Raw genomic sequence first — 27196 nt, forward strand, 5'->3', positions numbered from 1 at the left:
TTTCAATCCCCTAAAAATTCCCGCAAAATTGTTCCTGAAATTTCAATAAATTCCCAACAATCAAATATCAATTATCAATTAACCCACGCTTAAATATTAATTTATTTACCCAGAAACCACTAAAAATCTATTAAAAAAAACCAACGGAAGTCACCGATCGATATTTCTAATAAAATTTCCATTACCAGAAGCCGCAGGCAAAAACGTAATAAAATTTTATTAAAAATTTCCATTCGATCTCTCCGTTTTATACATTTTTCCACGAAGATAAGGGATTGTATCTAAACTAAAAAAAAAAAAAGATAAAAAAAAACACAACAAATGGTTAAAACCCGGATTAACCAAAAGTTTCACCTGTTCCCAGATGTCATTGGCCCTTGGTCTTGAGGCAGGTGGTTGGGGTGCCCTGGTGGATCGTGCCCGTAGTACAGGAAGTCCCCTCCTACCCCAAAGTACATTTGGTTTAGGAACCCTGGCCCGTAGATGCGGTGTCTGCCTGGCAACATTCCCCTCAGCCTGGCTCCTAGAGCGTCACGCACTACTCCAACATGCAGGTCAGCCCAACGATGACAAGCCCTTCACCTGCGAGCAATGTGGCCAGCGTTACCGTTACCGTTCAGCCTACGTCAAACACCGAGAGCAGAATCACCGAGCCCGACTCCCCGCCGACAAACTATTCACCTGTGACGTCTGCGGCATGCAATTCAGGTATTTGAAATCATTTAAAAAGCACAGATTGAACCATGCCCTAGAGCGCCTCCAACGAGGCCCCGAGCACCTAGCAAATAGACTCTCGATATCAGCACCAGCTGAGAGAAGTGATCAGGTATCGAGTACTGGTGAGCCATCGAGTGTTGAGGGTAGGAGTGAAGCAACAAGTCCAACCAACGAGCCCGAGGAGACAGCACGAGACCTCACCGAGAGTATAGAGACCAACTCGGAGACGGCGAGCTTGCAGGAGACCCAGGAGGTGCCTGATCAGCCCGTTGATGCCACTAGGTCAGGACTGATGGGACAGGCTGATGGTGATAAACCGGAGGTGAGTGAGCACATGGAAGAGGCTGCTGAGGCCACTGAGAGGGTTCTCAGCATTGTCAGGGCTCATGACACTGATCGGCGTGAACGACGATTTGCCTGTCCCTTTTGCGGCAAATGCGTCAGGTCCAAGGAAAATCTTAAGCTACATGTGCGCAAGCACACTGGGGAGAGGCCATTTGTTTGTCTCTTCTGTGCTAGAGCTTTTGGGGGAAAGAGCGATTTGACTCGACACCTACGGATTCACACCGGGGAGAGGCCCTATCACTGCGAAATGTGCGGTAAATGTTTTGCCAGGGCGGATTATCTATCCAAACACCTCACCACTCACATCCATCAGCGTTAGAGGAATTATCGTGCCACCTGGGGGGAATTCTAGGTTTTTCTTTCCATTTTCTTTATCGTTGTCTTGCCTATGTGAGTCAATTACGTATCGAGTCGTCGGTTGTGTTGGATTTTTTGAATTCTTTATTGTTTTTGTTACTGTATTTTTGGGTACCAAAGATGGATTTGTCCCAAATTCAACGTTATCGCTATTGATAGTGAGAATAATTTGTGATATGGAGAATACCAAAGGACTGATCTAGGAGATGATCTTCCAGATGTCAATGGATTACAAGAGAAAGGCGAATAAATGGTGGAGAATTTTAATCGTTCGACTCTGGCTCATGCCTGAGGTCTCACGATTTTTTTCTAGCTTTCGAGTTCGGAAATTATTCTGGATAATCTGGAGCTGCTGATTGTCAAGGTGTATAGTTAAAGGTGAGAATTATTTCGGAGTTGGTGGGCCTAGAAAAAATGTAAATAGCTAGATCGAAGAACTAGTACTTGAACGAACTGCAACTCAATAATGAAAAAAACGTAATGGAAGGCGTTAAATAAAAAATAAATGGGAAACTCAGAGAAGCCATGGAAAACCTGTATAATTACGTGTACTGTAATAATTGCGATGTGCGTGACGCCGATATGTCGTGGGCGCTAATTTTTTTACACGAGTTCCATATACTAGAATCGACACGGTTGAAAAATATTACAGGCGAAATGAAAATAAATTTAAAAAAAAAAATTGTAGAAAGGGGGTGGCGACGACGTGTGCATGGAGCGGAAGGACACGCGGATGACACCACAAAAATAATGAATCTGGGGAAGAAAAAAAATATAAAGAGAATCGATCTGACTCGTCCTTCCGCAGAGCGTGCCGGTGCCTTTGAATCCCGAATCCTTTTACGTGGATAGCAATAAATTTTCATTTTCCTCTTTCTCTACACGAAAAGCTATCCTCATGGGTGTAATGACAAAAAAATTATTTAGGGTAATTATTTAATTTTTTTTAACGAGAATTTGATATATTCAGATAAGTGTATTTTCATGGAGATTTTGGTTTTTCAATTTGTGGCGTGAGTTTTTCGATTTTTTGTTTGTTCCGGAATTTATTTAATTCTGCAATAATTGATCGAGAAAATAGAATTCTTTTTCTTAATGAAGAGAAGTTTATAGAATTATTGAATAATTTATGACAATGAATTATTACATGATTTCAATCTGCAATTATCTGACGCTAAATCCAGAATTCAATATTTCACGAGTCAGTGAAATTGCACTTATGATTTTCACTCGTCGCATGATCACTCCGGACAAAGACTTTACATCGAAATAAATTATATGCCGACGTAAATATAGAGTTAACCCCTTAAAACGTCAATACTGCAAGTGACATCCGGTTGGGGTGAAATTTAATGGAAGTGCTTCAAAGTTTTCTGTGATTTTTTAATCTATTTGAAGATTCATCACTCCTTCATTTAAAATAACAAATTGAATTAATAGAGAGATTGAGGAAAATGTTAAAGAGAGAGAAAACGTTAATAAATATTGATATACTATATTTCGAGACAAGTGCGATGGATTACACGTGCTGAACAATTCCGTCGGACATGTTTTGAACAATATTTTTATTCATCGGTGTTACATTCGTCCGTGGCATTTTTTTTTTCCACAAAAAAAAATTGCGAGATCGATTGAAAAGGGCATTGAAGCGCGAGGCGAGTGTAACACCCGCGAAATAAATATGTAAATAATAAATATGAATTAATTGTAATCACTGTATGTACAAGCTCATCTAAATGGCTTTACTTTTGTCCACTGAACTCTGTCCGTACCATTGGGTAATGTCTGATGGACAACGAGACGTCATGGCTGCTGGACAATAAATTCATCAACAATTATTGATTGCTCGGGAGAATTTCTTCATGTACATGTGATTCCCCTCAATTGAGAATATCCCTGAGTATTTTTGAGATTCATTTATCGTCGATTACGCACAATTGTGTGGATTGTAACGAGATGATTAACGTGATAATTCGGTAATGAGTCGTTAACCGGTAATTAACCGCAGGATAAATAAAATTAATCCGCACTGTTATTACGAGGGATTAATTGAAGCACTCGAAATGTCACTGCGATCCTCTCGTTTCCTGAGTGCCAAATGATAATTTAATCTTTTGGTTTGAATCCAGAATAATCTCGAGCAATCAGAGGGAGTGGAGTTTATCCTAGAGAATTGTTGTCCTCACCTGAACTCGTTTCACATCGAAACTGAAAATCCGATGAACGAATGATGATTGAAGGTGCTAATTAACGATTTAGGCCCGATCGCTAACCAACTGTGTCTAATTGCCGATAAATATTCAAATGAAATAGTGAATATAAATAAATAAACGGGGAGAATAATGGGAGACCGGTTTGGTGCGTTCGAGTGGCCGAATTTTAAAGTGTAATTTAACTACATAAATTTCAAGAGAATCTAGAATTCAATTCAATTCGTATTGGTATAATTATCACCCGCCGTTGGATAATCGATATATTGAACTCACGTGGAGAGAAAATATCGGAGAAATCTTTCCTTCATTTTTCTCCACTCGTTTTCATTGATAAAAAAATTCCTCAGGGCCTGGTAGTGTCGGCGTTGGTTGAACCATTTTAACGGTGCAATTATTCGGTGAAAATATTGCTGTGGAAAATTCACAATCAATTTTTCATTTTTTGATTAATTGAGTGATACTTGAGAGACTGTCTCGGGTAAAATTCGTTTTATCCTCAATTTTTCAGAACCATTTTGTTACTCTCCACCTCCACTTTTTCAATTCAATTTTGCAATATAAAAAACTCAATCAACAGACAAAAATACATCAAGGGGATCGATATCGATGCAAGTGGCGGGTCTGATAACAAAGTGATACTGGAGAACATTGTACTACACTCTATGACGCTAACTGCTAAACCCATTGATGGACATGTGGTACTTTTCACGTATCCGATTCCGTACGTGTGCATTTCCGGGGTGATCATTCAATATTGCACTTCGGTGTATGATCACAGCGTAAAGCTGCGTAAAACCTCGAAAAAATCGAGCTAAAAAAAAAGAGAGTCAGACAAATTTTTGAATTTCAGAAAATTAATCCCATTTTATGCACACATTTTACGTAATTAATTGCATTATCAATAATTATTATTCCTGATTGGTATGATTTTTTTTTAATTGATAAAAAATTATTTTATTTGATTTTTTGTTTTTTACGTACAGGAATAATGTAATAATATATTCGGGTGGATAATTACAGCTTCATTTTTGCTCTCTCGTCTGCACAATTGAATCTCAAAACCCGCGCTTTAAATTTCAAATTGAATTTAATATATTCCACCCTTGGGACGGGTGTAACGAGTAATTGAAATGAGTTCAATGAAATTCCGAGTGTACTTGCACTTTAACGAAAAAAAAAATCTCAGACAACGACAGAAGAATGTGATGTTAATTTTCTCAACGAATCGTCGAGTTCAATATTTATGAAAAATAGGGATTATTTGAAAACCAGACACTGAGGAATAAACGGGCATTTTTATCCACGGCGATTGTCAATGATAATCTCACCATCTACCTATACAACACCAAATAATATCTACATAAATATAAATAAATATATATTGAAATTAAACTAAATTATTAGCACTAAACATGAAATATATATTTAATGAATGTTCCTATATTTATACTATAAGTACATAACTAAGTGTATAATATCGATATTCGACGGTAATTTCCGATTTTTACCAAAAGACAAAAACTCAGTAAAAAAAACATGAAAATTAAAAGGAAAAAAAAAATAAATAAACGATGAGTGTCTAGCTCTTAGTCCATTTTGAATTTTTGGTGGTGGAGAAAAGTTTTAGAGCGGGAAAAAAAAAATCGACAAATACTTGAATTGAATTTGAATAAAATCGACGGAATATAAAAACACTCAAAATTAGTAAATGGAAGAAATGGGGGGTGGGACTTTTAAATATGTAAGCAGGTCGTGAGTGGCGGAGGCAAGGGTCTTCCTATATTGACTGAACGATCAGATGTGATATACGTGTAAGAAAACTATGAAAACAACAAAAATTATTACCTATTAATTTATTAACCGTAATATATGTAATTTAAACACTATGGTTACGATATACAAGAAAACAAAAATTAATAAAAAAACATTATATCTACATATTGTGTATAGGTAGATAGGACATATACAATGTTTTTAACTGATTTATTCGATGTTCCGAGGATATAGCCAATTACGCTAAGTGTATCTAGGTAATTAATGATTCCATGATTTCACCCACGGAAAATTCTGTGTACTTTAATCAAGTATATTTATTGCATTTAATATAAATATATTCATATATTTATTTAAAGTATACTTTATACTTGACTCAAGTATTTTTTTTCCGCGCCTGAAAAAACTGATGAAATTGTCGAATAAAAAAAAAAACAACCAATAGGAAAAACGGAGGGAAATCTCTCGTGATTAAAATGCTCGATTCAATAAGGGACCGTGCGAATCGTTATATTTTTGAATATAATAAACAAATGAATAAACAAAAATAAATCGGCTATATTCTACACACACAAATCGCGTACAAATTAATGATACATTACCTCGATAAATGATGGAGAAATAAACTATAATTATATTAAATTATTTATCCCAATTGCATTGATACGCTTCCATAGTTTATTTCTTGTTTTTCATTTAGGAATAGATTTATTAATTTAGTGAGTGGAAAGGAAAAAAAAATTCGCCATGTCCCTAAGAAAAATGAGAAATTTAATGGAAAAAAAAACATTGTTGACAACAGCAGTAGTCCGAGAAATGAAAAAAAAAAAAACATTAAATAAAAATATATAACGTTCCGTGCAATAACAATTTGCTCAATCCTCGGTGTACGTCGGTCCGCCCATACACGGAACGACATTATTTATCGTAGTACTATCGCTAGTAGATTTTAAACTAATCCCCATTTTAAAAAATTGTAGCAGGAATTATATATTTAATGAGAATTTCATAAACATTGTCTCCTTTTTCAATTCTCCTCATGTCTCGGTGTCCTTGGTGTCTATTCTAACGCGTATTGCTAAACAATTTCTAAAATAATCGAAAAAAACAATTGAGTCATCTGTGTATAGAAACTTGAATGGATTTTTCGCACAGTGTGATTGTAACCAATTAACACTAGGTGCTGACAATTTATTGATTTATGCGATGAGAAAATTATGCGCGAGAATTTTTTTTTTTTGCAAATGTAATGATTGATTTTTATTGATTCTATTAATCGATTGTTGTGTTTAATGCGACCAATTTTATTATAAATGAAAAGCAACCGAAAGTGCAAATATATGAATTTACTGGATACGAGTAACAAACGACGGGTTCGTTTAGATTTTTTATATTTTACAGGTGATTAATTGAGTGGGTGGGGGAGAGTAATTACATTCACACTGTGATTTCAATGATTTTTTCGTGGCCATGTAACTATGATCGTTTTTATCATACCTACGTAGATATTATTCGTATTGATATGTGAATGCCAAATCGAGGAAATCACAGCAGAGCGGATGTGGAGGATTTTGTAATTTGACAAAATGATTGAAAAAAAAAAAATGAAGGAGAATGAAAAATTACAAAATGCTCAATTTGCAACGCTAAGATATTTGACATGGATGTTAGAGATATTTTTCAACTTGTACTAAATGTGATAATTGATGAATTGACAATGAGCAATCTAATTGTAATATAAATATTATATATAAAATTATATTTAATAGATATATTGAATAACATACATGAATCGATGTCTGTCCGTAAAAGCCGTGACACTAGATTTTGCATAGTATGTGTTAGCTCATGTAATAATGTACGATGAATGATTATTTAAATTAATGATGTAATTGAGACAAATGGAATTTTAAGAATGACATGAAGGGGAGATTATTATCGTACCGTCTCAAATCTGTCCACAATTATTGCCGATGACGCGAGGTGAAATATTTATATTTGTTCATTATTATTTATTTAACGAAAGTAAATAGTTTATCCGATCGACCACAAAATCCGATCCCATGCCGTCACAATCCCTCAACGACCAAATTTACCACAAACCTATCGATTCATTAATGAAAACCAAAAACACCTCGCGCCAATGGTCGCGTAAATAATGAAACAACAAAAAAATTATATATAAATATTAATACGCTACACTAAATATACACTGTAACCGATTGTTGTCTACGATATAATGTTATTTTTCTAATTCATATTCAATTGTTATTGTTGAGGACAAGCACATCGAATTTTAGATGAAAAAAAGGGAGAGAGGAATTAACAAAAATGTGAACGCACGCAAGTCGCGAATTATTTTATTTCGCGGTGGAATTCGATACGATAATCGAACTACCAAAAAACGATTTTAGTCAAATGTATGAATTAAGCCTGTTCAAACATCATTTTTTAATAGCACAATTGAAAATGCATAATAGTTCGATTTTTCAGTGCCAAGACTCAAATTATTTACAATAAACATCACGGAAGTTGAAACCCGCACTGATCACCAATTATTATAGAAAAAATTGATCACATTGTCGAATGTTTGAACGGCTTAATTAAATTAATCCAACATAACTTATTGAATTTCATCTAATGCAATGTCGTATGCTATGAATTAAGTAACGCTTGCACGGAATGAGAAAAATAAAAAACGAAAAAAAAAAACAATTAAATAAATAAAAGCAACGCACTATGAAACAACGACGCTAAAAAAATGAAGCTCAAATCTGTTTAACTCTCGGTACAGGCCTATTTTATAATTAATTATTACCTGATTTAATTCAAAAATTAACACGTGTGAGAAACTATTGAGTAAGTTTTATTTAACCGATACGGAGGGGAGAGAATAATAATTGAGAGCCATAAAGTACGCGGTAATGAATATTGGACTGCACACTGGCACAAGATAATGCTGTGAACACGTATTGTATTTTTTGTAAGGCCCATTCTGCCAGATTGTGATAACCGAGTTCTCAGTATTCGTCGTAAGCCATTGCCAGTGTTTTGGCCATTATTAATCTGTTAAATAAGTAAAAACTAATTGAGAAGATCGAATCGACAATTTCACCTCGAAAAATAGCAACAAAAAAATGGGCGCAAATCGATTGGATTAAACACTTGTGCTTAAAAAAAAAAATCATAATTAGAGTGAAATTGTCAATTTGCGAGGGATAAATTAATTGGACATCGGCCATTAAATTCCGCAATGCCAAAGATGGATAGCAAAAAGATAATTGCGCAGTGCCGCGGGTTTTCATGATTGAATTATTTCTCATGAAATCTCGTGCTGGAGATAATGATTGTTGTTATTAATTAAAATGAAATAATTATTTGATGAAAAAAAAAATACACGTTTAACTTAAATATCAGTGTCGTGCAATGAGCGACTGATGCTCCTTCGGTGTTGTGGGTAAAAAAAAAAAGTACATTACTCGTTCCTAGCGACTTGTATGAATGGTTTAAACTACTCATACTAACGCATAACATTGCATTGATCCACTTTAACTCTACTTATTCTAACAAGAAACGAAATAAATAAATACATTCTGTCCAAAACTGAGTTGTTTGTTCTTTCTTCAGTTTTTTTCCTTTCATCACAGCTTCCCGTGGAATAAGAGCATTTACAGGTGAGATGTTACAAAGAAACAATATTTTTATTCATGCTAAAGTTGACTTGTACAGTTCTGCATTACAATGTCGTATATTACAATTATTTAGTCATTTATTTTCCCTTTCGTAATTCGTTGACCATTTCGTCTATCACTGCATCAATTGTTTATTATTCTCAATTTTATCGGGGGTCAAATTATGGGGGAATTCTATTTTTTCATGGAATATTCCAGTGAAATTGTTAATTTGAAGAACTTAAGATTTCAGTTGAAAAATTTGGTGGATAATTTGGATTTTTATTGTAATTCGATCATGTTGGTATCGTGGATTAATCTCGTATTGCATTTATCGATAAATCACTATTTGTTATTTATCTCTCTTCCACCGTCGACTCAACGCCGGCTTCCAAAATATTTCCTCTCACTACTCAATAAGTCAATTAATCTATTTGTCCGTTTTATAAAAGCAATTAATTTTCTACCGAATTCTGAGTTGAAATTGTAAATGTAATGGAAAAATGAAAAAATCCAGCTCTCAATTGCAAAAAATGCCTCTTTTATACTTGATTTTTTTTCGTTGAAACATTCAAGTATTATTTCACCTGGAAATATCTTTCTGAATATAATTCGGTGGTTTATAGAATTATATAATTCAACTCATTACATTTTTCGTTCAAACACAGAATAATAATCTCATGCAATTTTATCTTCAGTAAGTTGTAAAAAAATGCTAAATTCACAGCAGTCTGAAATTCTCGGGCTAAAATAAAAAGTATAAAAGCTGACTAAAATTTGCCTATAAAAAAGATCATAAATCATCAGATCTCGGGTTAATGATAGATTAAAAATAATTTGTTAATTAAAAAACACGAAGTTGTGGCACATATAGCCTCGAACCAATAGCTACCTAGAATTGCGATATAAAAAACTCGACTTGAAAAAGAGCATCAAACATGGGACTACAAGCGAACGACCAGAGCTAGTCGCTCTTAAGCCTTTTTTCTTCCAACGAATAAAACCGATATGTTGTTTGTTCTTATCACGTTACCATCACACAAAAACGTGGCCTGCCTTACATTGGAATATTCCTCTTCCAGCGCATGACATTAAACATAAATTGCACTCGTAAAAATTCACAGTAGAAAAGTTGAAATAAAAAAAAAAATGCGTTAGCCTTATCTGCTTAAACAATTTCCTAAGTGGAACGTTAAACAAATATGTTAATAATTTCGTTTGAAAAAAAACTAGTCGTAAAAAATCGCGTAAATACGTTGCGACAAAATATTAATCGATTATTTTTCATCTATAACCGAACTTTTAGGTCTTCCATGCGTTGCTTTATTCGACGCCGCATTTCCTTGTACCTGAAATGAAAAATATTCAACGACCATTAATTATTATAATTTTCATGAAGGGTTGATAAAAAAAATCAACGGTTTTTCAATAGTAATAATTATTCGATTGGAGCATTAATAATTGTTAGCAATAAATAATGGTTAGCAAACTTACTTTTCTTTCATCAGCAAAATTTGTCTCTCCTCTTCATAATGATATCTCTGGAGGATTCCATGGCACTCAGGTAACGAAAGATTGAGAAACTGGGCAACATCAGAACTGATCTCAGGGGTTGAGAGTTTATCGACTAGGAAGAGACGAGCAACATTCTCATGTGGTCCCAGGACGACCCTGACCTCCAGGGGATATTCATCTTCTCTCAATCTCCGCTGCTCTGATTAATGCAAAACAATCAAATAATATTTTTGCATTGACGTTTTAAAAAAGCTCTCATGCCTTAAATATTGATATCGAAATACCTCCATTATCCCTGACGACAAAAAGGGCAAAATTAGCAGGTCTGGCATCGACCTTGTACTTGTCAAGCATCAAATTGATAACCTCCTGAGTGCTAACAAGACTAGTGACCCACACAGACATCTGTGAGCCATGAGGAGGAGTGAAGAAACTGGTCTCTCGATTATAAAAATGTCCATTGATGGAGCACCTGCGCCTGAGCCTTCCCCTGGACTGCCTTCGTCCCCCAGGACGTCTCCTGATTGCAGTGCTGCCCTGTTTCCTCCTGAGGACTACGCCATCGAGCTCCAGTCCACTATCAGTGGACATAGTCATGTTGTCGTCCTCTCTGAACTGCAGAGAATTGACAGACTCGGTGTCACTGTCCCCTCGGTTCCTCTGGAGGCAATCAGGCCCTGACATCGACCTATTCAGTCCCTTCTCGATCCAGCTGTCGTCGTTGGTGATGGAACGATTGTTACTTTTTTCAAGACTGTCGAAGTATTCCACTCTCCTCAGGGTACCATTTCTGCTGGGTGTTCCTTGGAAATTTGGGGTGTCTGTTCCAGAGGAGGAGTCAATGCTGTGGGTTGGAGTGCTGCTCATGCTCTCGTTCTTCTGGGGACTGGCTGTTCCCTTATCACTATTATCAACACTCGATTGAGTCGACAATGGTGGGGTGTCTGTACTGGAATGTGTACTCAAGGATGGAAGACTCTCCGGCATTGTTTGATACAATTTTTCCCCATCCTCGATCTTTCTCTCCACCTGGAGCAACTCGTCCAATTCATCCAGCTCCATGTTCTTCACGTCTAGCTTCATCGGGAGAGTCAAGCTCTTCAGGTGATCTGGAGATGTGGGAAGTGAGTTTGGCTCGCTCTCCAGCTGACTCTCAGTTGGTGACAAGTCTTTGGGGGCAGTCTCCAATTTTTCATCCTCGTCTTCCGATTTTTCTGAATAACTTCTCCTGCAGGAGTTACGATTCCTCGCTGTTACCACTGTTCGCTGATCGTCGTCTTCTTTCAAGTGGATCACTCCGCGCACTCCCCAGTAGATTCTTAAAGCTCCTTCTAGAATCAACCGACCATTCACTTCGCGACTTCGAATTCCACCACTTTTACCTTCGTAATACTGGTTGAACAGCTTCAGTTTATTCTCCAAATGCGATCTGAAGTGCAAAAAATTAAAATGTCTGATTGGATGAATGAAATTTTATCGTGCGGTATTCCAAAAAAAATTATTTTATCACGTGGAAATGAAAATAAAAAAGATAGAATTGGAATTTTACCGTGGAAGCGTTGATCGGGGCTCCTTTTTACCAAAACTCGTGTGAGATTCAACTCTCGTCCCATGGCCAAATAATTGAGGACCGAATAGAGCTCCGTAACAGGGGACATGACAATATGGTACTCCTTTATGCTAATTAAAAATGACCAATGAGTCACAGACAAATATGATTATGATTTTTAATCGGTTTATTAACAATTACCTCAGCATGTTGTCCAGGATTTAATCTTTTACCACATTCTTCACACCTGAGGCACTCAGGATGCCAGTCGTATCCCAACGACTGTTTTCTCTCAGCTAAAACACGGAGACATTGTTTGATTAAAACACACACGAGATGAAAAGGGCATTCATGAGTGGAGATAACCTTGACGGTACATTGACCTGAAATCTCCGATGTTCTGTGAAAAAATGATTATCACCCGAAGGATCTCCGCCCTCATTTATTTTTTACGTTGTAAATTGAAGGTAATTATTGCAGTCTAATTACTATTTATCGAGTATTAATACAAGATTATCTTAAACTACTGGATGAAGTCGACTGATTGACAATTACTCACCGAAGTAGACAGGCTTTCCACATTTATGACACTTCCACATGATGATCTCTATGTTCACCAAGATTGTAATCCCTCAATGAATCCCCTCCGTCAATTCACGATGTACAAACATTTTATTTGTTTACATAAATAATTGTCAGTCTTTGTAAAATGATACAGTGTCACTGGATCCAGCTGCATCACTATATAGAATCGTTCACTGAATGATGAAGAATTCGTAGAGCTCTCGAACAGTTTTTGTACTCGAAAACCCCAGGATGCACTGCAGAGTGAATGGATTTCATGTGGAACTGCATGATGGAGCCACAATCAGTGTTATTGCCCCTGTCAGATCCTCAGATCATTTCGTCCCTTAATTTCTACAAAAAAAACCTACTAACAGGATATAACAGAACAAAATAAATTGTATGAAAAAAGGGGACTCATAATTATTCTCTGGAGATAATTTGTCGTTGGTAAGAATTCGTTCTTCTCTTCCCTACAAAATGAAGACTTAACCTCAGTTTTTGATTAAAAAAATATATTATCAATTCAATTTATTTATGTATTATGTATTATGTATTTAAATTACTAGACTTTTCTGTATTTTCATTTTACACTCAATTGTTTATGTGGATTTTTTCAATTAATTCATTGGACGCATCATTTTTAAATTTGACTCAATTTTAGTTTCACGTGAAAATGGGAAATTGGCAGTTGGAGGTAGTCAGAATGGTTGGTTACATTGCATTTCCTGTGGTAATGTTCCACTGGTTTAATCAGGCTGAAAATTTTTCCACATATTTGGAGGATGTGCAGAAAATAATCCCCTCATACACCACGTCAACAAAAGCCGAACTCGACCAGTTCATCGACAATTTCAACAAAGAGAAAGATTTACAAGCAATTAATGCAATGGAATCGAAAATCTCTAAATAAATTCAGGGATAATTTGAAGAGGCTGAAATATATTTGATAATTACAAGTCAAATGTTATGTTTTATTGTATATATTTGTAGATAATTTTATTTCATAGATGGGAAGTAATAAAATTATGAAATTCATCACGTGCCCGTAATTTCTATCGGAATTGATCATTGATTTCTTTTAGTGTAGTCATCAGCTGATTTTTTTCGGGAAAATCGAATGAAGTGAGCGTCAATTCGAGACACGTGAAGTCGACAGCTCTCGATTTTTTGTTACTATTATCATTATCTCTGGTGAATTGTATCTGTTCGGTGAGTTTTTGCAATAATTGATTATTCAACCGAGTTCCTGCAGTGTTTGATAATTGTAAATAACAACGGAGGAGTCGAAATTGTTTAAAAACATCGATTTCTCCAGTGGCAATCCCTATGACCCAAATATACCGATCAGCTGATTGCGCCGGGGAAAGTTCTCCTTTAAATTGAAAAATTTCACGCAAAAGGAGAAAAGGAGTGAACAATTTTATACACTTTTAATGACAGATTCCGTACCTTTCTGAAATTTTATGTGAATTATTTCGATTTATTTTCATTCGTCACTTCCGGCAAGTGCTGTCAATATCCGGTGTCATGGCAATTTCAAATTGATTGGAAATATTTTCGATTTATCCGATGCAGTTTTCGGGATTACGATGTCAATAAAGGGAACCGAAAGATCATCCGAGTACCCCATTACGCTCTCATTACGAGTAATAATGCGGGCAATTACTATTTGCGCTCAATTGGTAGCGATTTGAGTGAGTTAAGCCCCGCACGATCTGACGTTTCGAATATCAGGCGATTTCGATTTTTTTATTGTAGAAAAATGGGAAATTTATTCCAGAGAATTCCGGATAGTGGTTCCTCATTTTTTTCTGATAGTTTTAATCATTGATTGAAATTATTTCAAACGATTCCAGAATTTTCCATGTCCTAGGATGAAGCTGGAGCTGGCTAACATCAAAGGGACACTCTTGAGACTGTCAAAAAAAAGGTCTGTGAAACAGGGACTTCCTTTCGTGCTATTTATCATAGGAGCTTCCTTCGGACTCGGGCAATTCACGAATTTGCGGTAATAATTCATACGATCAATCCCAGATTTTCTATAAATTTCAATCCCCCAACGGATTTTGAATTAACACGACGAGTATATTTTTATCGTAGATATGAGTACAGAAAAACAAAGCAGACCCAAGAAAAAATGCAGGACGTGGGACTCCCGATGAGAAAAGCCGAAGAAATTACCCTTGAGGCGCAGTATGATATCGTCAAAGAGGTAATTCCCACTACTTACGATTTATTACCAATTTTCAACCCAATGAACCGATCATTCTCATATTTTTCCTTCAATTATTAAAGTGGTCTTATATAAATTGCTCGTAATAATTATGGGATGGTAATTGGATGTTTTATAGGATTTTTCATAGTTTAAGTTCTCAATTGAAGGCTTTTTTTTATGATATTGTCACGAGAGGACAATTAGTCAATAGTACCCGTGTGACTCATTCATGTTCTGATTCCATAATAAAATGCTCGTTTTATTTTCCACCTCGCAATTACCATAATTATGTTTTTAATTATGTCTTCAGTCTTAACTAAAGACTCACGCAACGAGTAAACAGGAAAATATCTCGAAAGATTTGCGATGAATTTTCAAAATATTTTTGTTTACCAAGGAAAAAATTCCCTGACTCACGCTCTCAATTTCCAGTACGATACAGATCACTGGGAAAATAAGAGGATCTCGCGGCCATGGGAAGAGGAGACACCAAAGAGTTGAAGTAATTAATCATAGTCGTTAAAATTTAATAAATGACGCAAATTCAATGAATTCTCGTTCGATATTTGTTTGCCATTCCCCGAGGTTTTCATTGGAAGTTCATGGGCAGAATAAAAATTTTCCCCTCAACATCCTTTGACTGAAGTCAAGTCACGTGACACAAATTAAAGGGAAAATGTTTTTAATGAGCCCTGAGGGGGACTATGAGCGGATGTCACCGGAGTAGGGAAGATCATAATCGTGGGAGCGGACAATGAAGCTGTCATTAGTTTGTACTACCCTAAACCCACACAATAAATTCAAAATTTTTGTCAAGGTGAAAAGCGCGGGTTGAGAATTCGCTATATGCGCAGTCGATTTTATTTCAAAAATACAACTCAAAAGAATTTTTAAAAGAGTTCAATATACAATTAAAATGATTGCTTTCATGAGAAATTAGATATTTTTAAACGTAATAAAGAACCCCTGAAGACGCATGCAGAAATTTTTTGTGAGAAGAATTAGCCATGATATTTCCACAATTTTTTATAACTTTTATCTACAAATTGACGGGATAGACAGATTATTTCTCGAGTCAATATTTGATGACTGTTACATGATAATGACGATAAGTCATGCAAGGGGACTGAGTCGTCGAGTGCATGAGCATGTCAATTGAATTTGTGGATAGACGAAAAGTGGTGGTACGTTGGTAGGGGGTTGAATTTACAAACCGAAGAGTGGAGTGAACAAGGACAAGTGATGTTGCACGCAGAGCCGGTGGTTGGAGCAGTGGGTGATCAGTTTGCTCAGGTTTAATCATCGATTATGTCATGGAAGTGCAGCCAAGGTTGGCCCAATGTGGTTGTTGGATAGTTGAGGGGGAGAAATCTACCACTTGCTTCCTTCCATTTTCATACATAAATGTTGCTGGAGCTGTGATGCCGCTGTATTGCTGTCCTGTGCGTTATCAGTTACAGTATCCCAGTTGTTAACCATCGTCCATCGTCGACGTATCGTATCACGGGAGATCTGGTCAAGTTATTGTCAGACTAGCCGCCGAACAGGTGAGTTCAGCAGATTTATCCTCATTTTTTCCAATTTCTTCCACTTTTACAAGAAATATTAAATTTCCTTTTCACATCTATTATCATATCACTTTTTGGTGATTTTATTTGGATTTGAAATTGAAATTTAGTGGAAAATCTTCGTTTGTTGAATAATTATTGTGACTAAAAATGAATTTTCCTGAATGAAAAGAAAAAATTGCGCCTTTTCCTCGGTTTCCACTGATAAATCTCGGATTTTAAGCAGCGGAGACTCGACATGTTTGAAAAGAAAAAACAATAAAAATAAAACAAAGAAAAACCCGGAGCAACAAAGCACCTGCGTCATGCTTTGTACGAACAATGTCTCTTACTCTTTTTTATTTGTCACTTATTTATATTAGTCACGCTGATTTATTTCCTTGCTTCTCAATTATTCCCTGAAAAATTCACTCATTGCTAATTGACTCATTTTAAATCAATTGATTTAATTATTTTTTCCCAGTGAAGTGTAGGGCAGATACGAATATCGCGTAATCATCGATTTATCAGGTGATTTGACCTCGACATACGCTGAGATCGGAATTTTTACAATTGATCACGATTAGGGTAATGTCGACAGCCCCTCAAACACGTGACGATGCCACGATTTAGCGATATAAATTTCTTCCTAATCAATGGCTTTTGATCAGGCCCGATAAGGAAAATCGAGGACAAAAATTACTCGGATAGACTCATGAGACTAATTATCACGTCATTACACGGTGGATTGAATTTCTAGGAATTCATGAGCACTTTGTAATTAGTTTGAACTTGTAATCCGACCGTTTGCACGCACATGCGAATTGCAGGACGAGTTGAATGCACATGCACGCAAATAAAGTGAGTGGGTAAACAACATTAAGACCAATTTGTTGAAATTTCATCTAATATTTGCCACTCAAATTATCGCACTGGTGTTAAACTATCGATACCCACATAATCCGTAGATATTTCGGGTCATTGCACAGCTGGAAAAATACCGATGATTTTTTAAATAATTAATCAATTTATTTAATGTGAATCAGAGAAAAAATTATTTGAGACATTTATTTATTGGAATTTGGAAGAAGTTTTGGAAAAAAGCGAAAGCGCTTTTTTAACTCTCAATTGAGAGTGAAAGAGTGAGAGTGAGACTTTCGTTTTTTTTTTAAGTAGAAGGGACACATTCACAGTCACCTTCAAGGAGACCGACAGGTACAAAAAATGAAAATTCTCTATTCTCATAAACAAATTAACGCCCGGGACTATATTAGTCTCGATTGCTAGGTATTAATTAGAAAAAATCAAGGCTAAGGACGACGAGAAAAAAATGAGATTCAAGGAGTAAAACGCGACGACATCCGACTCTCGATCGTATTTTTCATTTATAACAAATAATTGTAAATAATTCACAGAAGACATTGCGTAATTATTTCAATTGTTTATTGATGAGAAATAACGCGGGAAAGTGTCGAAATGCAGGAATTTTTCCAGGGAATTGAGCTTCAGAGAATTATTCTGTCAAAAATTTCAAAATCGATTGCTCAAAGGCCTTTTTTCCACTCGTCTATTCCCACTCTCTATTTTATTTTTCATTTTTATTTGATAAAATTGAGGGGATTTTACCAAAATAATTTCGATAATGAATCTCCTTGGAAAATCAGGGCCTCTCAAATAATTTTATCAATTGAATTGAATTGATAATTGAAAATGAGATAAAATCTGCGACAATTCTCCGTCTGTCTCGCACGTGATGACTTTGACATTCACTTTATGAATTCTCTCATTTGAAATTCCCGAACGACAAAAAACGATGAGCCAAAGGAAATTATAGGATACCGAGATCTCCAGAATAATCTGAGGCTTCGATTTATTTTTGCATAATCGTCGACAGACCAGAAATATTTTATGTTTCTTCTTATTATTCTCCACGTCCTTAAAACAAAGTCACATGTAGCGGATTTCAGGTCCGCAATTTTTAATGAATTATATTGGAGAGTTTTTTTGAATATTTCTCTGAATTCGAATCGAAAATTATCATTCACCATCAGTAATCATCCCTCAATATGGAATATCTATCCGAGGAGCTCATGACCTTTCATTACGCAGTTCCATGCGATAGCCACGTGCTGAGAGTTGGCACGATTCCAGTCACATGAAAGGAAAGATGAATAGTCAACATGAACAACTGTTGTTAATAATATTGAAGAATCTCCACTTGCAATTATTAATCAAAAAATTTTCCCCGCCCTTTCAAAACTTGCAAAAATTAAAAGAAGGAAAATATATAATTGAATCTAATTTCTATTCTATTATATCATATTACATTTTGCATTAGATAATGGGTAATAATAAAATTTCTTGCTTGAATCCCGCGAATTTCACTGGAATTCTTGAAATTTTTTGGGGAAAAGTCATTACGTCATTTGATGGTAATTTTCGTGAAATTTTTTTCTCCACGCAAGCCGGACATCTGATGGAATTGCTCAAGGGCCTGCAGCCCTGTAATCACCGAAAAATGTATTCTCACGGAATTTTTTCGTCAGCATCAGATCCCGTCTTCCGATCAGAATATTCTGAAAAATTGCGATTATAAAAATTGAAACATGAGAATATTCCCTTTGTCTCGACAAAAACCGCAATTCCCCAGCCCACGTTTATTATTTATAAATAAAGCTGACAAACGCATGCGCTAGTCATATTGTTAACATTTTTATGGGTCTTGGAAAAAAGGTGGGAGAAGATAACAAGATAAATAATATTGACATCAAGGAAATTTTCACGCTATCACTATTTTCGACCGAAAAAAAATAGTGAAAGTATTTTTTTAATTTTCAAAGGTTCATTTAACCTCTAGGGTGGAAAGTGAACCTAAATTCAATAAATTATCGAATAAACATTTTGAATTCAGAAAAAAATCGAAAAATAATTCTAGCATGCAATGAATTTCACTGAGGAATTTACCTGTGCACTTTGGCATGTGTTTATTTGGAGAATGATGTCCTGAAATTGAAGAAAACGAAATAAGTTAGAAAAATCGTTAAAAAATGGTTAATCTTGTCGATTTTGCGCGCCTCCGCACGTCGTGGGGGAGAAAGAGACAGATGGAAAGACGAAGACAGACGGATAGATGGCCACCATATAAATATTCCATTCGTCGACGTGTGGTATCTTAGTGCAAGAACATTGCCCTGAAAGACACACGTCCCAAGGACACGATTTGTTTTGAAGTTTAAACGCAAACCAAAAAAATTATTACGATTGCGTGGAAAATTCCCAAAGTGTTTGCCTTAAAAATTCCAAAATTCACCGAAGAGATTGAGATTTTCGTGGTCAATTGGTGGATTTAAACCGTTAAAATGGGCTTCAGGGTTTTGGTGAAAATATGCGAGGCTGGAATCTTATCGCGATCCACAAATGCTAAACCAAAATGGACCAGCCTTGGTCGTTGCATCAGGTGGGTATTTTGCAATTTGTCTTATCGACTTGTCAAGGATGTCAGAACGTCGGAAAATGGTCGGAGGAAATCGTGAATCACTTAGAACAGTGAAACTCACACTTTTTATTTTTTGAAAACGTCACCTTCAGTCCCTCGTAGAAAGTAAAATGAACAAGGTCAATTGAATTGGTTTTGGGTTTCAAATTGTAGAGAGGAAAAAATATTTTGCAAATCCACTCGACGATTTCAATTAAAAAAGTCTCCCAAAATTTCAATTATTTTTCATAATTCTCTTACCCGACACTTTTTTCCCCAAAAAAAAATTATTATTTCTCTGCCGAACCTTCACCTTCTCTCGAATTTCTCCAGTGTCGATATTCCTATAAATTTTATCAATATTAATTTCAAGGCCCGACGATTGTCTCGATAAATCACCTCGATTCCAGTAGAATCGACGCAAAACCACTGAAACGCTGTTATCATCGGTAATAAATCGCTGTGAAAAGAGACAAACATTCTGTAATAAAGAGCAATTGATAAATTGGAGCTATCAATAATTGAATAATTAACTGAAGATGTAGCTGAAGCGATGGACAAACATGGGCTGAGGAAATGAATTTTTTATTTAGCGTGTAATAATTCAAATGACCTACATCATTGTTTACTGTTTTTTTTGGCAGCCTACCAATTTTTTAATATTTATCCAAGGCTTTTTAATCATCCAGAGTGCCAATGCACGATTATCTCCTTATTTTTCTGGGTGTGGGATGTACCATACGCCCTTTGTTGGATTGTCCATGCAATCACTGCGTGATCAGACTGAAAAATGTGTTTATTACCGCGAGAGGAGAATCGAGGCCTAAATATGAATCATGAATCATAGGAGGAATAAAATAATCAAGGGGAGCATTCAGATTTAATTGCAGAGAGAAAGAACGGGGATTCAAGTCTTTAAAAAAATGAATTTCCACTGAAGAATCTGTTCCATTTTTCATGCGGGAATAAATTAATTGAATGGAATATTTATTGAGGAGAAACTTTATTTTGAATAGACATTGCGAAGAAAGCCAGACCTCACCTTGGGTTTAATGACATTAATGTAACGAGTTTAATTCTAGGTGATTAAAGCGATGAGAATGTCACGGACTGAATGAATAATTTTTTACTCCCCCAGAATGTTCGACATGTCTAAGAATTCTGTAAAAATCGTTACTATATTTTTCGACGATATCATGTTTTTCAGCACAACGACGACAATGTCGAGGTCTATGCTGAAAGACTCTCCAAATGCTGCACTGGATAAGACAATTTTGGGCAGGTATATGGATCTGCCCCAACCCGAGGACAAAGTCCAGGCTAAATACATCTGGATCGATGGAACTGGCGAGGGCATGAGGTCCAAAACGAGAACTCTAAACTTCGTGCCGAAACATCCGTCAGGTAATAAATTTTTAATTCTGCATTTTTATCAATCTCCAGATCAATTAATCAATAAAAATATAGGAAAACCTCAGAATTTCCAATTGGATTCATTCCCTCGAGCATCTGCAGCTCGACATGTGCCAGTAGAAAGCCGGAGAAAATGATTTATAAAAAAAGTGATGACGAAACACCAGGCGCTTTGGCAGATACTGCGAAATTTCATCTCGCCTCTGGAAATTTTTGTTTACGGCATGCCATTCTATTCGCACAACTGAGCGAATTAATTCCACTGTCTCGTATCACTCGTTATCAACGCGTTCTCCATTATTTCACAGAATTATCAAAATCAAAGTGGGGAAAAAAAATTTCTGTATCGCAGAGATAAAGAAATCCCCGGCAATTTGTGTGTTTGATGTTTTTACGTAAAATACCATTGGTGAATTATGCAATTCTTTGCGTCAATGAAGGGAAAGATATGGATATATGGGGTGGCGAATTGCGTAGGCAATTGGATTGCGGAATTGATGAAATTACTGGGGAGATATAAATACTCAATGTTTTAGAGGGTATTCCCCTTTAATTTCAATTGAATAAAGCCACTAATTGGGCGCCCGAGGGACTCAACGAGCTTCAATTGAATATTCGGATTACTTTTAACGGCGCTTGAAAGTCATCAATAAAAAGTCTCTTTCTCCGTGAATGTCTCGTACAAGAAGAAATTGAAAGATAAATTGACTCGTTCAGTACAAGGCTTTCACTCAATGTTTTCCAATTCAATTTTCATATCCCAAAATATTCAACTAATTCTACAATTTTATTTATCTCTTCCGATGGATTATGATTTAATTGAATTAAATTACATTAAAATGACTTTTTCAGTTGAATATGTGAAATATGAAAGTAGAGTAAAAGAAAATTAATTACAGAGCTTCCATGGTGGACGTACGACGGGAGTTCGACGTACCAGGCAGACGGTGCGAATTCTGACATCTTCCTGTACCCAGTGGCAATCTACCGGGATCCATTCCGCCGAGGTCACAACCGGTTGGTCCTCTGTGAGACCCTGAACAGCGACAAGACCCCAACGAGAACGAATCTCCGTCACAAGTGTAACGAAGCGATGGAAGCAATTAAGGAGCTGGAGCCCTGGTTCGGCATCGAGCAGGAGTACACATTCTTAGATTTCGATGGAAGACCCCTGGGCTGGCCAAAAAACGGCTTCCCAGGACCCCAGGGTCCCTACTACTGTGGTGTAGGTGCGGATAAAGTAATTGGAAGGGAAATCGTCGAGGCACACTACAGGGCTTGCCTCTACGCCGGTGTCAATCTCGCTGGTACAAACGCAGAGGTCATGCCATCGCAGTGGGAATTCCAGGTTGGCCCCTGCGTGGGAATTTCTGGAGGTGATGATCTGTGGATTGCTCGTTTCCTTCTGCACCGTATTGCTGAGGAGTACGGAGTGATCGCCACCCTGGACCCCAAGCCAGTTGATGGTGCATGGAATGGAGCTGGAGCCCACACTAATTTCTCGACGAAGCTCATGAGACAGGATGGTGGCATCGCCGAGATCAATAGGGCCATTGAGAAGCTCAGCAAGCAGCATCTTCGTCATATCCAGGCGTATGATCCACGTGGGGGAAAGGACAATGAGCGTCGTCTCACTGGCAAGTATGAGACTAGCAGTATCCACGATTTCAGTGCTGGCACTGCCAACAGGGGCTGCAGTATTCGCATCCCCAGGGGTGTCGCTGAGGACAAGAAGGGATACCTCGAGGACAGAAGACCAAGCAGTAACTGTGATCCTTATGCTGTCTGCAATGCACTCGTTCGCACTTGCTGTCTCAATGAGTAATTTTTTTTTCAAACTGCAGTCGATCCTGCTGGGGGATTACAGAATTTTTGGGAAGGATATTAGAATTTTGGTGGAAAACTACAGTCTGAATAAGTAAATTTGACATTCCTCGTTGTCAATTGCATGAGAAATAGAAAAAAAAAGGTTTACCCCTAGTTTTCATGATGTCTAGTAGAATAAAGTGATAAGGAGTTATGGAAAATGTTTTTCTACGGTCGATCGCATAAAGTGAGGGATTCGGTTGATTGTTTCAGTGTTCATGTCACAAAAAAAAATGAGAAATTGTAAAAACCAAATGTTAAAATGTGTTAGATAATGGCGAAAATATTAGAAAAAATATATTTGGGGATGGGGGAGGTGAAGGGGAATTTTTGAGAGATTTATGAAGGAATTATTACGCATCCTAGGGTATTTGCATGTTAAGATTATGTCAAGCTGAAGCACTTGACAGTATCGCCAGGTCACAATCTTCGCGTTGTTATCGTCGCTGAGAGGATTTATGTATTTTTCACATTTTTGACAGTAATGTATTATCTGTAATTGCTCGTTAATAATCTCATAATCTCCGGTGAGATAGGCCTCTTTTATATCTGATTCGACGTGGCTGTCAGCCTGGGATTGGGTCTCGTGGAATTCTAGAAATCACTAGGGAATCAATGATCCTTCGATGGAAATCGCCAATTCAGATTACGAGGGGAATTAATTTTTTACTCGTCTTTATCGAAGACTTGTTCATCCCAGTCTATCTTGTTTATTACAGATATATTTTTTATTCTCACACATACTTCAATTATTTTTTATCCAGAATGTTATAAACAGGATCATCACAATTTAATCAATCGTTTATGTTGAACTGTTTAGAGAATAATAAGGGAGAAATTCATTTATATTGAGCAAAAATTTTATAGAGAATATAATTGTACAAAAGATGCAGTGTAAATCGCTATTTTCGCATAATCTTTTTTTTTTTTGTCATGAGACGAATGGAGGAGGTGATATTGTAATTAAATATATCGAAGAACAGAATAAAGTGCTATTTTGAAAGAGTAGACAGGTGATTGGTCTGTATTTTTTCATCTGATGAATAATCTCTCTTAATGGGTTGACATTGACGCAATCACGAGATACAATCAATTTTTTAGGAATCACAAATTAAGAAATGAAAGTCGTAGTTTTTTTTTATTCTTCAAAATTATGTACAAAATTAGACGAATTGGGATGCGGGTGGTCATATTTTCGTGGGTCTTGATTATTTAATTAATCTAGCAATTGTCACAACGTGGGAAAAACGAAAAAATTTGTGAGCCGTGTGTCAGGACGAAATAGTAATTTCCGTGGGAATTAAAGTTCTCAATGATTCAACGCAGAGAGAAAAAGAAATTCTGGTCATACGATGAATTGTCGGCTAACACATTTAGTTCTCATTCATTAAAAAATTACGAAAATGGGCTTTATATATTTATTACGTTTGTTCATCCACATTTTCGGTGATACTCTGGTGGAGCTGCGCCGTAGTCCTGGAGGCTAAATAAGTCACTACTATTTTTGTGGAGATACCTGAGGAAGTCGTGGATGTGGGACAGCAGAAGTTGAATACTCCTCTCGTCCAAGGGTGTATATGACAACATATTTCCAAGCTTAACAAACAATCGCAGTAAATGTGAGGCCCCATAAATTTGACTGGGCGGTGTATTTGGTTTCTCAGACATTATTTCCCCATACTGCTGTCTCTCCCATCTGTAAAGCAATTGCGTCCCCAGCATGACATTGAAGTACTCTCGAAGGCCCTTCGTAACTTCCAGTACAGCACTCTCTTTATTAGGGGTATTAGTTTTGCTAGAGGTCTTGAACTTCACGTAATCATCGAGAATCTGGTCGACAGTGTGCCTGGCAGGTAAAGTGACTAATTTCCTCTGTCGACTGATGGCATCCCAGTCGTCAACGAGCCAGGGCTTCAACTCGTCAGGAAGTTTAACCTTCACCTCGACCTTCGTCAAGAACTGCTCCTCGGTTTCCACGGAGGGATCAATCCTGCTTCGCTTCTTCCTGGGAGCGTCCGAGGAAGAGTCATGTGAGGAAGGAGTGACAGATCCACTGCTGTTTTTATTGACTCTCGTGGAGACTTTATCACTACCAGGCACCGGCGTGCTTGCCCTACTCTCTGAGCCCTTGTCCTTGATAACATCACTCTTCCTCCCTGTGGTCTTTACCACCGAAGTCCCCTTCTTTCCCTTCTGGGTCGACTGCTGGGCATCATGGGCCCTCTGCACTTCCTTCTGCTTCTGGACATTCGCCTCATTGTACTTGAGGACACGACTTTCCGGCACCCACTCATCCCAACTAAAATCACAAATTGACGGATTCGGATTCGCATTTTAAAGATCAATTAATCTCACAAACCGCTGGTTTTAGGAAAAAACCAGAAAAGACCATTTTTCTGGGAAATTGAATCGGCTACAAAAAATGTCTTTACAGTTTCCACCTCAGATCAATCGTTCTCGAGGAAAAACGCTGACTGAGGAAAATCTAGCGAGTTCATCGATGATTCCCGGATTTTTTACGAGTGATTGTTTTTGCGATGAATTAATTTATGAAGACAACTCACTTTTTATTCCAACCGGCGTAGTGTATGAAGTATTTAACCTGCTTCTCCTTGGATACCGATGATTTCAGGCATTTGGCCTCGTAGATGAGTGGCCCATGGAAACAAAGCACCTTCTCACCTGTTCACATAATTGCAGAGACATTATCTGAATTCTCATCGAGCTCGTCATTCACCGTTTTTACCTTCTGTGAATTTACACTTCATGGGCATTTGTTCGATCGACAATCTATCCCTTGGTCACGTCAATTTGTTGGTATTTATTTGATCTTTATTGTTTATCTGGAACTCGTGAAAAGCGTCTGCAAGCCGAGCATTTCTGAAATTGAGGTTAACTTCTAGCTAACTTCAAGGCGTTCACTGGAATAAACAGTGAAGTGTCAAACTTTCAGCTTTGACAGTTAAACAATGGGAGTTTGACACTCAGTGGAAATTTGGAAAATGTCTGCCAATTATTATTTCGTCATCGTTGGAACTGAGGATAATCCACTCTTCGAGATTGAGTTCTGCGGATCCAGCAAAGACACAAAAGTAAACAAACAATTATTTGTATCTATCATTTATCATTTATTTAAATAAAAAAGCAATGACTTCATCCATGAAACAATTCGTCGATGAGATGTCTGTGAATTCTACTTGAAATTCTTTTTATCCTATTTTTTCTTTCAGAAAGAAGATCATGCTCATTTGAATCAGTTCATAGCTCATGCAGCTCTCGATCTGGTGGACGAGAATAAATGGAGAAGCACGAATATGCACCTGAAAGTAATTGATAAATTCAATCAGTGGTTCGTCAGTGCATTCGTCACTGCCACTCAGATTAGATTTCTCATGGTACACGATACCAAGAATGACGATGGCATTAAAAATTTTTTCAATGAGATGTACGAGACCTACATAAAGGTACATCAATGCATTCATAAATTTGAATTCCAATTTTGCTGGCAAGACTTTTCACCTCAACTAATCAATTTCTGATTCAACCCTAATTTTTTTTAATAGTCAATTTATTTCCTCATTAGAACTATTTTTTAATTGCAGTATTCGATGAATCCGTTCTACAAGATAAACTCCCCGATAAATTCCACGGGATTCGAGAAAAAAGCCCAGCTGTATGGCAGAAAATACCTGACCTCTTAATTCAATTTTGGGGGTACCCCTCCAAAAAAAAATGTACAAAAACAATTAAATAAAATGAATTAAAAATAAATTAAATTGAATTTTCGTTTCTGCGACATCTTGTGTCTGGTGCATCAACAATTTCCCTGACGAGTTCTCGTGCACATTGTAAAAAATTGAACCCAAATACCCATCTCCCCTCGAAAATAGATGAAAATTTCTAAAAATAGAATAGACTCGAGTGCCAAATGAGTAGAAAATTTTTCAGCGCCGAAAGATGCTCTGACCTTCAC

General features: G+C 36.7%; 7 protein-coding genes and 1 long non-coding RNA gene across 14 annotated transcripts in view; 5 read left to right on the forward strand and 3 right to left on the reverse strand.

Annotated features, from left to right (window-relative positions):
* LOC105264996 (maternal gene required for meiosis) overlaps nucleotides 1-6163 on the forward strand; it is a 35770-nt gene extending 29607 nt beyond the window's left edge. For all 3 annotated transcript variants that reach the window (XM_011302252.1, XM_011302254.1, XM_011302253.1), the window contains exon 4: nucleotides 365-6163. In XM_011302252.1, the coding sequence (XP_011300554.1) occupies nucleotides 365-1381 (1017 nt within the window). In that variant the 3' untranslated portion in view covers nucleotides 1382-6163. The remainder of the gene's footprint in view (nucleotides 1-364) is intronic.
* A 2924-nt stretch (nucleotides 6164-9087) lies between these two features.
* Nucleotides 9088-12870, reverse strand: Rassf (Ras association family member). The gene is made up of 6 exons (XM_011302256.1): nucleotides 12700-12870; nucleotides 12342-12436; nucleotides 12141-12271; nucleotides 10876-12020; nucleotides 10571-10790; nucleotides 9088-10425 (listed from the first exon to the last, which is right to left on the reverse strand). Exons 1-6 carry the CDS (start codon nucleotides 12737-12739, stop codon nucleotides 10365-10367), a joined length of 1692 nt encoding a protein of 563 aa, XP_011300558.1. The 5' UTR covers nucleotides 12740-12870; the 3' UTR covers nucleotides 9088-10364.
* Nucleotides 12871-12996: 126 nt separating this feature from the next.
* On the forward strand, nucleotides 12997-13742 carry LOC105264999 (uncharacterized). The gene is given in 3 exon segments (XM_011302257.1): nucleotides 12997-13154; nucleotides 13369-13510; nucleotides 13512-13742. Coding segments are annotated over 2 exon segments (273 nt in total). The 5' UTR covers nucleotides 12997-13154; nucleotides 13369-13380; the 3' UTR covers nucleotides 13655-13742.
* An 89-nt stretch (nucleotides 13743-13831) lies between these two features.
* Nucleotides 13832-15474, forward strand: l(3)neo43 (cytochrome c oxidase assembly protein COX16 homolog l(3)neo43). Of its 4 annotated transcripts, none has more exons than XM_011302259.1 (4): nucleotides 13832-13916; nucleotides 14564-14715; nucleotides 14808-14919; nucleotides 15355-15474. In XM_011302259.1, exons 2-4 carry the CDS (start codon nucleotides 14582-14584, stop codon nucleotides 15421-15423), a joined length of 315 nt encoding a protein of 104 aa, XP_011300561.1. In that variant the 5' UTR covers nucleotides 13832-13916; nucleotides 14564-14581; the 3' UTR covers nucleotides 15424-15474. The 4 variants fall into 4 exon arrangements, with proteins under 4 accessions (XP_011300561.1, XP_011300562.1, XP_011300564.1 ...); XM_011302260.1 differs by having other exon boundaries at nucleotides 13834-13916; nucleotides 14581-14715; XM_011302262.1 differs by lacking the exon at nucleotides 13832-13916 and adding an exon at nucleotides 13917-13971 and having other exon boundaries at nucleotides 14581-14715.
* A 681-nt stretch (nucleotides 15475-16155) lies between these two features.
* Nucleotides 16156-24231, forward strand: Gs2 (glutamine synthetase 2). Of its 2 annotated transcripts, none has more exons than XM_011302272.1 (3): nucleotides 16156-16469; nucleotides 21152-21348; nucleotides 22257-24231. In XM_011302272.1, the coding sequence occupies exons 2-3, from the start codon at nucleotides 21165-21167 to the stop codon at nucleotides 23180-23182; spliced, it is 1110 nt and encodes a 369-aa protein (XP_011300574.1). In that variant the 5' UTR covers nucleotides 16156-16469; nucleotides 21152-21164; the 3' UTR covers nucleotides 23183-24231. The 2 variants fall into 2 exon arrangements, with proteins under 2 accessions (XP_011300574.1, XP_011300573.1); XM_011302271.1 differs by lacking the exon at nucleotides 16156-16469 and adding an exon at nucleotides 19642-19926.
* LOC105265008 (uncharacterized) lies at nucleotides 18606-20980 on the reverse strand. Its single transcript, XR_892035.1, has 3 exons — nucleotides 20206-20980; nucleotides 19434-19472; nucleotides 18606-19045 (listed from the first exon to the last, which is right to left on the reverse strand). It is a non-coding gene; the product is annotated as an uncharacterized lncRNA (long non-coding RNA).
* On the reverse strand, nucleotides 23732-26120 carry MRG15 (MORF-related gene 15). Its single transcript, XM_011302269.1, has 3 exons — nucleotides 25970-26120; nucleotides 25788-25905; nucleotides 23732-25522 (listed from the first exon to the last, which is right to left on the reverse strand). Exons 1-3 carry the CDS (start codon nucleotides 25995-25997, stop codon nucleotides 24655-24657), a joined length of 1014 nt encoding a protein of 337 aa, XP_011300571.1. The 5' UTR covers nucleotides 25998-26120; the 3' UTR covers nucleotides 23732-24654.
* Trs20 (TRAPP subunit 20) lies at nucleotides 25923-26999 on the forward strand. Its single transcript, XM_011302268.1, has 4 exons — nucleotides 25923-26040; nucleotides 26127-26315; nucleotides 26454-26687; nucleotides 26826-26999. Exons 2-4 carry the CDS (start codon nucleotides 26226-26228, stop codon nucleotides 26922-26924), a joined length of 423 nt encoding a protein of 140 aa, XP_011300570.1. The 5' UTR covers nucleotides 25923-26040; nucleotides 26127-26225; the 3' UTR covers nucleotides 26925-26999.
* The last annotated feature ends 197 nt before the right edge of the window (nucleotides 27000-27196 follow it).

This window comes from Fopius arisanus, unplaced genomic scaffold (assembly GCF_000806365.1).
Source record: "Fopius arisanus strain USDA-PBARC FA_bdor unplaced genomic scaffold, ASM80636v1 scaffold00026, whole genome shotgun sequence".
NCBI lineage: Eukaryota > Metazoa > Arthropoda > Insecta > Hymenoptera > Braconidae > Fopius > Fopius arisanus.